Here is a 13,902-nt window from a genome sequence, read left to right on the forward strand (position 1 = left end):
TAAACTGAATTACTTGAAATTTCACATTTTATATTTTTTGGATTTTTTTAGCAAAGGCTAACCCCTTATGAAAATTTTCAAATTTTGATGCGAAAAAATTTTTCGAGTTAAGTATACAGTATTGAAGATTATGGCAAAAAATTCGGCTTAGTGCAACTCCTTTGTTTTTTCTTCAAAAAAACAAGCTCAAAATCGCATAATCAATATTCGAAAAATGCTTAAAAATCAAAGTAAGTTTGCACTGCTGTAACATCCTCAGTTCTACGAACTTCACAATTTATCAGATACCATTGGATTCGCGACAAAAATCCCTTTCCTTAGAGGCGCTGCATAAAGCTATACTGTAAAGGTTGCTATGAAAAACTTTGCAAAAACCAGTTTGTATGGGCTATAAAATTCAAAGTCGTTTTCAAATCCAAGAACGCTGTAACTCCCTCATTTTTTCGAATTTCGAAAATTTTTAAGCATTCCGCAGTTCGAAATTCATACGTCTCTGCATCAGCCAGTTATAATCGCGTTGCAGTCTTTAAAAATTGAGATATTGAGCTGAAATTTGGCACGCAAGTTAAGTTTTTGATCGATCTGGTGGTCCCCCAGACACTTAACCCTGAAAAATATCAGCATGGCAAAATACCATGGTCGGTAAATTTGTCCTCTGTGGGGAAGGGGTGGACCCCCAGAAACTTAGTCCCGAAAGTTGTTATCAACTCAACTCCGCAATACCTTGCATTTGAGCCCCACATTGCCATGTCCGATTTAGAGGTGTTTTGGGGTTTAGGTTGGTCCCTAAAACACATAGCCCTGAAAACATATCAGCATTGTTCTTTACTCTCAAATATCATTTATTTAAACCCGATATTGCGATTGGTTTAAGGGGGCTTATAGGATGAAGCAACTGCCAAACACTAGGCTCCAAAATTGGATATCAAGTTCGTGTGGCCTTTTAGTGACTTTACTCTGAAAATATATATCAGATTCGTGTTGTACTTTGAAAACCTTTTATTTGAGGCCCATATTGCAATGCTCAGCAAATACGTCCTATTTGGGGGGTGTTATGGGAGTGGGTGGCCCCATAGACACTTTTTTCCCGAATTTGTGCTTTACCCAAATAACTTTCATTTGTGCCCCTTATTACTATGGCTGGTAAATTTATACTCTTTGTGGATGTTTTGGGGAGGGGTGCCCCCCCAAACACTTGGTCCCACATTTGGATATTAAATTTGCATTCTTCTCTCAAAAACCTTTATTTGAGCCCCATATTGCCATTATCACTAAATAGGCGGTGTTTGGGGGTGTTTTTGGGAAGGTGTGGAACCCAGAAACTTGATACCGAAAGTGGGTTTCAATTTCGTGCTCTACTCCCAAATACCTTTCATTTGAATCTCATTTTTCCATGGTCGATAAATATGTCCAATTAAAGAGTGTTTTAGATTCTGGGGTGGTCTCCCAAACACTTGGTCCCACTATTGGATATCGGATACGTTTTCTACTCTCAAATACCTTTCATTTGAGTCTCATATTGTCGTGATTGGTTCATATATATACTTGGTGGGTTTTAGGGGTGGGGCAGCCCCCCCCCCCCCCCCCTAGACACCCCACCCGAAATTTGGATACCAAATTTTTGCTATTAGGTTATTGTAAGAGGGCAAACAACATTTCGCTTAAATCGCAGCACCCATCTCTGAGATCTGGCGTTTTATGAAAATTGGGGTTAGGGGGAGTTTCCCCCCCCCCCCCCCCTCCCTTCGCATATAAAAACATTCCCTCCCTTCGCATATAAAAACATTTAGTACTTTATTTTCACCACAGGATCAATATGTGAATTTCACCATTTGTGAATTTGTTTGTAACACCCAGGAGGAAGAGAGATAGACCCATGGATAAGTATACCAGTAGACTCAGAATGACTTTCTGATTCGGCTATATGCGGCTGTCTGTCCCTTTGTCTGTCTGTCCATGTTAATTTTTGTACAAACTTCAGGTCGCAATTTTCATCCGATCGTCTTCAAATTTGGTACAGGTATCTTTTTCGGCCTAGAGACTACGCTTATTGAAATTGAAAAAAATCGGTTAAGATTTGGATATAGCTCCCATATATATGTTCGTCCGATTTGCAGTAATAACGCAATAAAATCGTCGTTTGTTAACCGATTCTCTCGAAATTTGGGTGGAAGGATTTTGTCCGATTCTCTTGAGATTTAGCAGCAAGGATTTGCTTAATATTTCTGGTGAGTTTCATAGAAACCGGTCCAGATTAAGATATAGTTGCCATATACGTATATCGCCCGATTTTCACTTTTAGAGCCACTGGAAGCGTTTTTATTGACCAATATTTTTTACGGATTGTTTTTATACGGATTGTTTAATAACTCATCTGCAAACATCCGCCGAGGTCCGTCAAAATTGGTTCGGAATTAGATTAGCGCCCACTTTGTACCTATAGGGAGGTGTAGAGTAATTTAAAGTCGGCACCGTACGACTTTTGCCTTTCCCTACTGCTTATATATAAGAATTGGTATAACTAGATTTCTATAAAAACAAATTTCAAAGTTGATTTTCACAAAAAATTTCGAAGTCGGATTATTCTTTTTTTAATTTTAATCGAAATTAGATTTTTATAGAAAAGTTTGTGTTCATTTTACTTTGATAGAATATTTCGTCGAAATTTCATTCAAATCATTTTTTTTTTTTTTGATTTTCGTACAATATATTTATCAGTTTATTTGATTTGTTTTATTACAAAAATATTTTTTGTAACAGAAATTCTCTTCTCCCAAAATGCTCTTATATCACTTGTGATGGAAATGAAAACATTGGTCTATTTTTAATTTTTAATATTTATTTTTTTCAATTTTATTCTAATTTATAGTTTTTGCCTTAGAAAAACTAAATCGCTTTTGTTTTCTTATCTTTTAGATATCTTAACGAAAGAATGAGAGATAGGGGATAGAGAGAAAAAAGCCTGCTCTCCCCCAATGCGCAAGCCAAAGGGGAGCCAAATTCGACTTTTTCAAGCTAAAATGTTTTTCGTTTTTTAAACTTATACACACACTTAAGCATACTACAAACATAAACTGTTTTCTATTTTAATTTTAATTTATTTAATTATTGATTTTTCTTTACGCCATTTTGTTGCTATATTTTGCTGTTTTTCTTCTACACACCAATATGCGGGCGCATGCTTACTAAGTTGTTTGCAATCCACCAGATGTTGATTGTTTGTTCCTTTAGAATTGATAGAGGCCTCTCTCCTACATGGAGGAGCAGGTGGGGTGTTGGTGTTGATGAGCGAACAAACACACTAACTCTTACAAGCTATTGAAACACAAAGCCTTTGCCAAAAATTATCAATTAATTTTTCTGTCTGCTCTTAAATATATGCATATGCTTTCGCTTTAATTGTTTATCAGTGTTTAATGCATTACATTATTCGTGTGTGTGTGTGTAGCAGTGTGTATATGAAGGTATGCATGTAGATGTTTGTTTTATGCTGCATGTATGCACTATACGTAGATAATAGTATATATGTATATAGACTTAATAAAACAGTTCGAAAATATATCTACAGTTAATACGATTTATCTTGGTTTCTTGTTGTTGTTGTTGTTGTTGTTTGTTGACGATACAGGACAATTTCGAGTAAATATAATTAAGATGTTTTGTTTTTGTTTTTCATGTATTTTTTTTTTTGTAAAATATAACTATGTACATTGTTTTTGTAACTCTCTCACTTTAAGAACGTCATTTAAACGACGAATATTATTGAACAGCTTAAGTCGCTCTCATAGCTCTCTCTTGCAATACAAAGTTTTTTTTTTTTAAGAAAATACTCATGGCATTAAGAGAGGCTGAGAGAGCGAGAGAGAGAAACCGAAAGTGAGAGCTAACAAGTCGAGGTCGCGTTTTAAATGTCCCTTCAGCTTTGCGAGACTTATTTTATGGGTCATTTACCATTTTACAATTATTCGTTGATACTAACTTCGTGATTCGTTCTAGTGTAGTTATGCCTTAAGGTATGTTTTTTATAGGGTAGGGTGGGTGTGCTGCTGGGCTGCCTGATCGCAACATAGTATTTTGGGGGTTTGATTGCTTAGAGATTTAAATTCTACATTGTGGTTTTACAATTACAGAGACAACGACAAATATATAGTCTTTCTTTCTTTCTGCTTCTTCTACTTTGCTTCATTCTAATTTTAGAATATACTGGGTAACCTAATGCATATCTATGAAACTGTACAACGTTGTGGGTACCATTCCTTCATAGCTTAGATTATGCTTTCGTATGCATTTCGCTGCTAGGCAAGCTAACGACGTATATTTGAGAGTATTCACAGTTTCATGGATTTTCTTGGGCTTTATGAGTGACTCAAATGTTTCACCAGCTTTATTGCGAGCATCCTGCAAAGAGAAAAAATGGAAAGAAAACATGAGATTTGTAAAGTAAACATAACCCCCAAAACAATTTCATGCAAGCCCTTAAAAATGTAGCCTACTTTTAGGAGAGAAGGAAAAATCATATAAAGAGTTAGTTAGAGTTAGTTAAAACATGGTACACAATATAGAGAATCTTATATAAAGGGTGATTTTTTTGAGGTTAGGATTTTCATGCATTAGCATTTGACAGATCACGTGGGATTTCAGACATGGTGTCAAAGAGAAAGATGCTCAGTATGCTTTGACATTTCATCATGAATAGACTTACTAACGAGCAACGCTTGCAAATCATTGAATTTTATTACCAAAATCAGTGTTCGGTTCGAAATGTGTTCATTCACCGTAACGTTGCGTCCAACAGCATCTTTGAAAAAATACGGTCCAATGATTCCACCAGCGTACAAACCACACCAAACAGTGCATTTTTCGGGATGCATGGGCAGTTCTTGAACGGCTTCTGGTTGCTCTTCACTCCAAATGCGGCAATTTTGCTTATTTACGTAGCCATTCAACCAGAAATGAGCCTCATCGCTGAACAAAATTTGTCAAAATTTGAACACATTTCGAACCGAACACTGATTTTGGTAATAAAATTCAATGATTTGCAAGCGTTGCTCGTTAGTAAGTCTATTCATGATGAAATGTCAAAGCATACTGAGCATCTTTCTCTTTGACACCATGTCTGAAATCCCACGTGATCTGTCAAATACTAATGCATGAAAATCCTAACCTCAAAAAAATCACCCTTTATAACCAGTAAGGAAGGGCAAAAGTCGGGCGGTGCCGATTGTATAATACCCTACACCCTATAAGTACAATGTGGGAGCTATATCCAATTTTGAACCAATTTTGATGTACCTCGGCCAGATGTTTTGAGATAGTTTATTAAACATCCGTATCAAAATTTCGATCAAGTATTCTCAAACTGTAATAACTACGGTTGACAAATGGCAACATTACTGCAAATACCTAAAATCTGACAAACATATAGACAAACATAGACACAAACATATTTTCTAATTATTTTAAATTTTCCAAGGCCAAACTGGTCATTATTATCATAAATAACATCATTATTAATTTATTTCTAACTTCTCTAAACTATAACGCATTTCTATTTATTTAAAATTAGCTCTGCAATATGCGTACAGATCTGCGTGGGCGTTCACATTACCCCTCTTGCCTCTTTTGTGCATACTTATACACCAGCAGCTTGTGCGTTGCCACCCCCCTAATGCAGAGGCTGAGCATAGGTCGAGTTTGATATAGAACGTAACAACAACCACATATCCGGGATTACAAAATAACAGCACGCAAATCAATACGCCAATGCATAATCACACGCACTTTAGTATTTTTGCTTTACATTGCGAATGCCTGCATGTGCAACGATCAAACTATAGCTTGGCAATCCAATAAATAGATAGTCAATGACTCCCAACATCAAATATGCTGGAACTAAGTTTTTGGGACATACATACATTTGCCACATAAGTTGGTTTATTGTACGATACATACATTTGTTTTAGATTTTAAGACTTTTTAACTTTTGTTTTATTTAAAAACTCCATCTTCTTTTTGGACCTCCAAGCGATCAACAATGATAAGTACTTTGGCTTATAAATTGTGGAAGCTTTTTTCCAAAATTAGACGCGCTTGCAATGGCTCTAGGAGTGAACTTCGGTCGATATAGATATATATGACAGCTATATCTAAATCTGAACCGATTTCTATGAAATATTGAGAGAAAAAGAGAAAATCCTTCCACAAAATTTCGAGAGAGGAGTTTCTATCTCTTCCTTCTGGATGTGGGTGTTACAAACAAATGGATTAAGTTACAATACCCTGTATCACAGTAGTGGTGTAGGGTATACAAATTGAGTGTTGGCATAGAAGTTTCATACAACCACTTAAAAATGTAGCCTACTTTTAGGAGCAAAAGAAAAATCCTATACAAAGTTAGTCAATTAGTTGTTGTTGTTTTTGTAGCAGTGTGTTGTACACTGAGACGGCAGCCCTTGCCGATGAATTACTCCATCGGGTCAATCCGGTACGTCCAACCGGCTGCCATGGGATTGCTTGTTGTTGTTGTTGTAGCAGTGTGTCCCTATCCAGGAACAATGCGACTAAGATGGGGTGCTTTCGGAGGGATATGGGTCTGAGTCGAGAGGGTCTGGCTGGCCAGTTAAGCAGGTGACGTTCATCGTATGGTCCCTGGTCACAATCGGGACATACATCTTCTACGTCGGCATCAATCCTTGCTCTGTAGGAGTTGAGTCCTTGCTCTATAGGAGTTTAGGCGGGTGCATCTGCCGGATCGTAATGGAGCCAGAACGACTCTGGTTTGCAGGGGGAGGTCAATTTCTTCAGGTGCAATGGAAGGTGGTCGTTCTCCAAGGACTACATACACCCGGTAGCTATTTACCGCATCTGCATGAATGTTGTCTAGACCTGCTTGATATGCCGCTTGATCTAGAGGTTCTCTCTTGTAGCGCTGAACCTCACGCCTTAAGGCTTCTGAGCGGTGGATAGCTACAACAAGATGATGATTGGGATGTTACCTACGATAACAGCCCAGTAGGTATTGCTTAGACAGCATGTAGTTATGTCTTCCACGGGTAGGATCTTTGTCTCCTGATGGAGGTGGTCCACATGAGAAGTGAGGAGATAGCCCGTCGCAGTTCGAAGGGCGGCATTCTGACAGATCTGAATATTATTCCACTGCGTATCACACAGCTGACGAGACCACACTGGCGCTGCATAACTCACCACAGACCAGCCAATTGCTTTGCACGTGGTCAACAAGGTTTCTTTGTCAACACCCAAGCGCTGCCGATAAGTGACTTAAGGTCCTTGTTTCTACTTTCGACTTTATCCCAAATTGCTGTGGCATGTGGAAAGAATGTGTAGGAGCTGCCAAAGGTGACGCCAAGTATTTTGGGACACTTGATGGTCGGAATCATTTCTCCATCGACCATCACAGTCAGCTCAGTAATCACCTCACGCATATTTGTAGTGAACAATGTGGCTGAAAATTTGGTGGCAGATATCTTCAGATCTCTTGTAGTGAAATATGGGGCAAGTTCGTTGAGGTAGACGTTCAACCTATGCAGAGTTTCAAAAGTGCCAATTTTATAACCTCACCTTGGAGTACTACTTGACTTGGACCCGGCACGGGATAACTATGAGCACCAAACGGGCAGGAACTTTCAATTCCGATCCGAATGTGGCTCATCGTTATCATTAGAAGCTTTGGCTGCGAGCTAGCGGGCGCGTCCACAGGTTGCGGATGGCTTCATACGGAGTAACTGTAATTGCAGTCGCGGACAATTAGCGGTATCGAGTGGAGAGTCGCAGTGATAAGATGTACGGCACCGGCGCTTGCTTAAATACTAACATGACAAGGCGAGTTTATGGGTGCCCTAAATAACGAAAGACAATCACGAGGAACGAGCTTGCTTATCTATAGAAGCTTGAAGACGATCGCTAACTCCACATTCAAAAATTGCTGCAACAACTAGACTTAGATTTCTTACTCCAAAATTTCGAAAACCCCAGCAACCATACAAGTATTTCACTATCCAACGTTTCGGTCCCAGCGGCAATGTCCTCAAAAGCGTGACCTCTTTCTTGTTCAATGTTCAATCTTTTTTGGTTTCTACTATCAAAGACATGAAAAACTTATCTCAAATTACAAGTGTAATTTTTACCATACGTCACATCTAGCGGAAAGCCTTATCTCTAATCGCACCATATATTATTGACTTCGTTATAGTTGCTACGGCCATTCCAAGCGTCATAGCTTTTGTTGTCCCACTAATGAAATTCCATATCACATACAGTAAAGTACGATTAATTCGAATCGTAGACGGTTTTATTGGGGCGTTTCCAGATTAAAACTACGTACGAGACCAGTCAATGTACTGCATTATTGTAAAGTCTCTGTTATAATGATGGCATTATCCAAGTCATATTAATTTTATAGTAATAATAAAAAATCTGCTACTTCCTATACATAGAAGCAAAAAAATGCATAAATGTAAATTTTCTTATAAACATCTCATTTAGGAGCTTGAATTGGCTATCACTTAGTTTCCTGTATAAGTTATATTCGATTCAAGTTTCCGCTCAATGCTAGGGGATCTTCTATGCCTAGACATACAGTATTTGCGGGATACATTTGTAAGAATAGGAAAGAATCTCTCTGAACCAAACAAGGAGAGAGCCTATCGTGTGACCTCTTTAATATCCTGCTGGAGAAGATTATACGAGATGCAGATGTCAATAGATATGGCACACTACTAACGGAGCAACAAATGCTACTCGCCCATTCCCTCTACATCGATATCATAGGTCTGTCACCAAAAGTAGTAGTAGCCTTTGAAAGAATCGAAAGGGAATCAGTGAAAATGGATGGTATCAACCACCAAAATGCCCTGTACAATCGATCAGATAAAGAAAATGCAGAACTTTGAGGTAGTCAGCAAGTTTATCTACCTCGGCACCGCCGTAACCGAAACGAATGACACCAGCTTTGAGATAAAGCGAAGAAACAGATGCAACTTTGGACCTGGCAAACAGATGCAACTTTGGATCAAGTAAGCAGTTTAACAAAAAGACCACCTTTCGACAGGCAAAGATTACACTATACAAGACACTGATACTACCCATGTTCAATCCCATGGCAGCCGGTTGTACACACCGGATTGACCCGATGGAACCCTCATCGGCAAGGGCCGCCGTCTCAGTGTACGTGTTCGTCATGCGTGAGGCACATCCCGGAGTGCCTTCTCCGCACGCTTCTGGTCCGTGCCGGGATTGAAAAGAACCCTGGACCGTGGTTCTGTTCGGTTTGCAAGAACCTCCTTCATCATCGGTCGGTGTCAGTGAGGTGTAACCGGTGCATGGAGTGGGTACATTTCCGATCTTGCTCTGGCCTCACTTCACTATGGGAGTATAGTCATACTGGATATGTCGCAAGGTGATGTGTGACGGGTCACAAGCGTCGTCATCGTCGCCTTCTGCGTCCTCGTCGTCGGACTATGTCTGGCCATAATCTTATGGTTCTAGGTAACTTTAATGCGCATCACGTTTCATGGCATTCTCCCCTAGGTAACGACCAGAGGGGCATAGCTTTGGCAGAGCAGATTGAATGAGGATGCCGCCACTGGGATTACGAGGATGTGTAGCAGCTCACCAGACAATTCCATTACATCCACTGATCTCCTGAGTGACGAAACCTAGCAAGCCGTCATCTCTTTGGGGTCAGACCACCTCCCACCAGCCGGTCGAATATCCCAAGTGCGGCCCAATTTCCAGGCCCAGGCAGTGGTGCTCGGAGACAAGTGTGATGAGATTCGTTGTACGAATCCCACTAATCCCAGAATCAGGGTAGTCAACGAACATAGGCGAAATTTGGGGCTGGAACACTTGGAGCAATGTAACTTAGGCACCGGTTTGGGCAAGCTGTGGTCTACTGTTAAGTCAATCTCGAACCCCGGTAGACAGGATGACGGGACCTCAGTCACTTTTGGCAACGTAACCGTGATTGGTCCGAAGAGATGCCTCAGGTTGTTCAACCGTTTATTTATTGTGCATCGCGAGAGTGACAGGGCAAGGGAGAGAGCCATTCCCCGTATCCGTGGTCTCCGAGCCGATGGACAGTCATCACAATTTGCCGTGAACAAAAGTACGAATGTCATCCGTGGCGCCAAATCATCTAAGACGTTGGGCCCCGACGAAGTCTCTACACTCATGCTGAAGAATGTGGATTTACCTGAAGTTGGGTACCTTACTACTGTCTTCAACCTTTGTCTGTGAACACTCTTAAAGTTCCCGATGTCTGCAAAATGTGCAGAGTTAATCTGCTGCTGAAGCCTGGAAAGGACCTGGGGGAGTCGTACAGACCAATCTCTCTTCTATCATCAGTAGCAAAGACGCTTGAGACATTACTCCTCCCAAATCTCATATGTCGACGATTGTTCGTCATGGCATCAAGCCCACCGGATGCCACCGTAGCGCAGAGGTTAGCATGTCCGCCTATGACGCTGAACGCCTGGGTTCGAAACCTGGCGAGACCATCAGAAAAAAAAAATATAAAAAAAATTTCAACGGTGGTTTTCCCCTCCTAATGCTGGCAACATTTGTGAGGTACTATGCCACGTAACAACATGACCTAGCCTTGCGTGGGCTAGGTCATATTGTCAGAACGAATGAAGGAGCTCCAGCAAAGAAGTATTTTGAAGGCAAACACGGTGGTACACGCAAACCCAGCACTCAGTATCATAAGCGCAACTAGAACCTATGCGCCATGGTGGCCTAAAATTTAAAAGTCTAACTCATCGTAGAAAAACCTCTCATAAGAGTAAAAAAAAAATCATAAAACTTATCAGTCACATTTTCTCCAATATAATGTATAAACTATTCTAAAACACTTACTATATGCGCTCCATTATCCAACAGGACCTTTGCAATATTTGGCCATTTGGGATATACCAAAGCGGCCAGATGCAAAGGGGTATTGCCCAAATCATCGGTAGCATTAGGATCTGCTCCCACCTCCAACAAAGCCTTGGCTAAATACGGTGAGGGAAATTGACATGCTGGATAACGGCCAACCAAAGTGCCCTCACGATAGCAGGCATAATGCAGAGCTGTACGTCCAGAGCGAACAGCAACATTGAGACGATTTAATTTGTAGAGGGCCACTAGGATATCTCTTCGCATTTTGGGACAGCAGCTCTCATCATCTATTAGCCAGGCTAATAGGCAACCAATGTGTAAAGCACTGACCAGAGCACGACTGAGAGCATTGGGATCGTTATTGCAATCATGAATGGAGGAGGATGAAGATGAGGCGGAGGAGGAGGAGGAGACGACTTGTTGTTGTTGCTGATGGTGGTGATGATGCTGATGCTGATGCTGCTCCTGCTGGTGTTGTTCTGCGGCTGAGGTTGTTGTGCTGCTCTTCTGCTGTTCCATCGACCAACTTTGTCCTGCAAGTGAGGAGGAGGAGGAGGAGACAGTAGCAGCAACTGATTGCAACAATTGTTGCTTTTGAAAATTGGACAAACCTCGCTCAACCTCAATGACAGCCTTATTGAAGATCATCAACATGTCACAGGCCTCTATGGAGGGCACCACACGACCCCGTGGTAATAAACGGCCCGCTTCCATCATCATAAAGCTAAAGAGTTCGGCAAAGGATAGCAACGAGGATTGGGTCATGGGACTTAGGGGTGGTAGGATTTTCTGTTGCATCGTTAAAGCATACGTCCAAAGGTCAATGCACCGATCGAAACGACCTGCGTCGGCATAATGAGCACCTCTGTAAGAAGCAAACAAACGGAAATATTAAAACCATATTTTAGGCTCCCCTCAGGAATGACAACTCACCTAAAGCGTATATAATAACTAGTATCTGGATGTGTGGGACCTAAGATCCTTTGTCTAATAACTAATGCCTGCATGCGCATTTCGTCCGGATCCAAGACAAGTTCTTCCAAATCCTCTATGGTCGTCACCTCTGTTACATACTCGTAGGCAGCTATGGGCTCGTGGACTTCTTTTGGTATCTTCGGTACTACATTACGCTCCTCCATGGCTCTTCGCCACAGCGATAGAGCACTAACCATGTCGCGTTTCTTATCCACATAGGTAGCGCCCAACAGTTCCAGGGCATCGATGCGGCTCTCTCGTGTAACACAGGGCAAGGTAATTAAATGTTCAACAATGGGCACATGGCCCGTTACACTAGCTGCCAGCAGCGGTGTCATGCCATAGTAGTCCACCTCCATTGTGGCACCATGTTTCAAGAGTAACTGCAATATCTCCAAGGAACCCGATTCGGCACAATCGTGCAACGCTGTATTACCCTTCACACTGCATCGATTCACATTCGCCTTGAGTGACAACAAATACTTGGCAATCTTAAAGTGTCCCTTGTAGCAGGCAATCATTAGGCAGGTGTGACCATGGCGATTTGCCACTTCGAAATCGGCACCATTGTGTATTAAATATTTGACTATTTCAAAATGGCCATCGAAACATGCTGCTCTCAGGGGTGTTGAATTCGTTCGTGTCGTACTATTCACATTTGCTCCATGTCTGACTAAGAGTTTGACTATGCCCAAATGGCCGGCCGCCGAGGCACACCACAGGGGTGGGGCGTCTTCAATTGGTTCGCCATCGAAACTGACTGAGCCCACTTGTTCCACATCTGCCTGGCACCATGTTAATAAATATTCTACAATTTTGCTGTGTCCATTGCGACAGGATATGACCAAGGGTGTGGCGCCATTGACTTTCGATGATATGAGCATAGAAATCTCTGAAGCTGATCTGCCATTGAGAGCACTCTGTAATGAGAAAGAAATGGGGAAAAAATTTAAGTAAAATAGAAACTACAACATGTTTTAAAAATGATTAAAATATAAACACCGAATGCAAAACTTTGCCTGAATAGAGAAACGCTGACTATTCGGGTCTCCTAGCATAGGTAATCAAAGAATATGGGATCCTAATGGCGGAAAGTGGAGAGACACCACCAAATATTGCGTATTGCCGATTGGCGGAACTGAAGCAGTTTACCACTCCACCCTTTAAAAGAAATCTCACTAAAATTTGAGTACATAGATTGGGAACCTAAAATTGTTGTAGCACATTTTGTTGACCAATATCCCCGGACTATGTATGTTGATGTTGTATGGTTCTGCAAAGAATTTTAATGATCTACTGTGACTTAAGATTGCTGAATGAAAATGAAATCACAAGCACGAAGTTAATTTTTAGTGGTCCCAAGAATTTTTCAAGTTTTAACTTGGATTTTATAAACAAATTTTATTCGTTTCGGTTTTTAGTTCTAGCTGGATTTTTTCTAAGCCTCGGTTATGCGATCAGTTTAAGAGGGCTTAACTGGTTTTTAATCCCCATCATTCCTGTTATTCTCTTGCACTCTCTTCCTATCTCTCTCTTCCTCTCTCTCTTACTTTCTTCCCTTCTCTATTATTCTTTATTTCCCATTCTCTTACTCCTTTTCTCTCTCATTACCATCCGTTCTCTATTTCCCTCTCTATTCCCCTTTCTTTTTCACTCTCTATTTCCCTCTCTCTTCCTTCCCTTTCCCTTCCCTTCTCTCTTCCCTTCTCTCTCCCCTTCTCTCTTCCATTCCCTCTTTTCCTCCTACACATTCATCTTTCTCTCTTCTACTCGTTCACTCTTATTATTTTTATTACTATTACTCTTCCCTTCTCTCTTTATAACCTCAATTCTCATTCCTCTGCATATCTCTCTTCCTTTCTCCCTTTGTATTGTATGTAACTTCCTTTCGTTCTATCTTTATAACTTCCTTTCTCTTCCTCTCTCTGATCCGTTTTCTCTCTCTCATACTACTCATCCCACATCTCTTCATCTTTTGACTTCTCTTTCACTCTCCTTCTCTCTCTTTTTCTCTTATTCACTCTATATCTT

At 40.8% G+C, this 13,902-nt stretch overlaps 1 protein-coding gene across 2 annotated transcripts in view; it reads right to left on the bottom strand.

The window, feature by feature from the left end:
* Positions 1–3,333: 3,333 nt before the first annotated feature.
* LOC106082479 (protein fem-1 homolog CG6966) overlaps positions 3,334–13,902 on the bottom strand; it is a 61,218-nt gene continuing 50,649 nt past the window's right edge. Inside the window, exons 2-5 of one of the 2 annotated variants that reach the window (XM_013245023.2) lie at positions 11,830–12,791; positions 11,508–11,761; positions 10,873–11,429; positions 3,334–4,398 (exon numbers count right to left, since the gene is read on the bottom strand). In XM_013245023.2, the coding sequence (XP_013100477.1) occupies positions 4,213–4,398; positions 10,873–11,429; positions 11,508–11,761; positions 11,830–12,791 (1,959 nt within the window). In that variant the 3' untranslated portion in view covers positions 3,334–4,212. Of the gene's footprint in view, positions 4,399–10,872; positions 11,762–11,829; positions 12,792–13,902 lie in introns of both variants that reach the window. The other variant, XM_013245022.2, reaches the window with a different exon arrangement.

The sequence above is a fragment of the Stomoxys calcitrans genome, chromosome 2 (genome assembly GCF_963082655.1).
Source record: "Stomoxys calcitrans chromosome 2, idStoCalc2.1, whole genome shotgun sequence".
NCBI classification, from domain to species: domain Eukaryota; kingdom Metazoa; phylum Arthropoda; class Insecta; order Diptera; family Muscidae; genus Stomoxys; species Stomoxys calcitrans.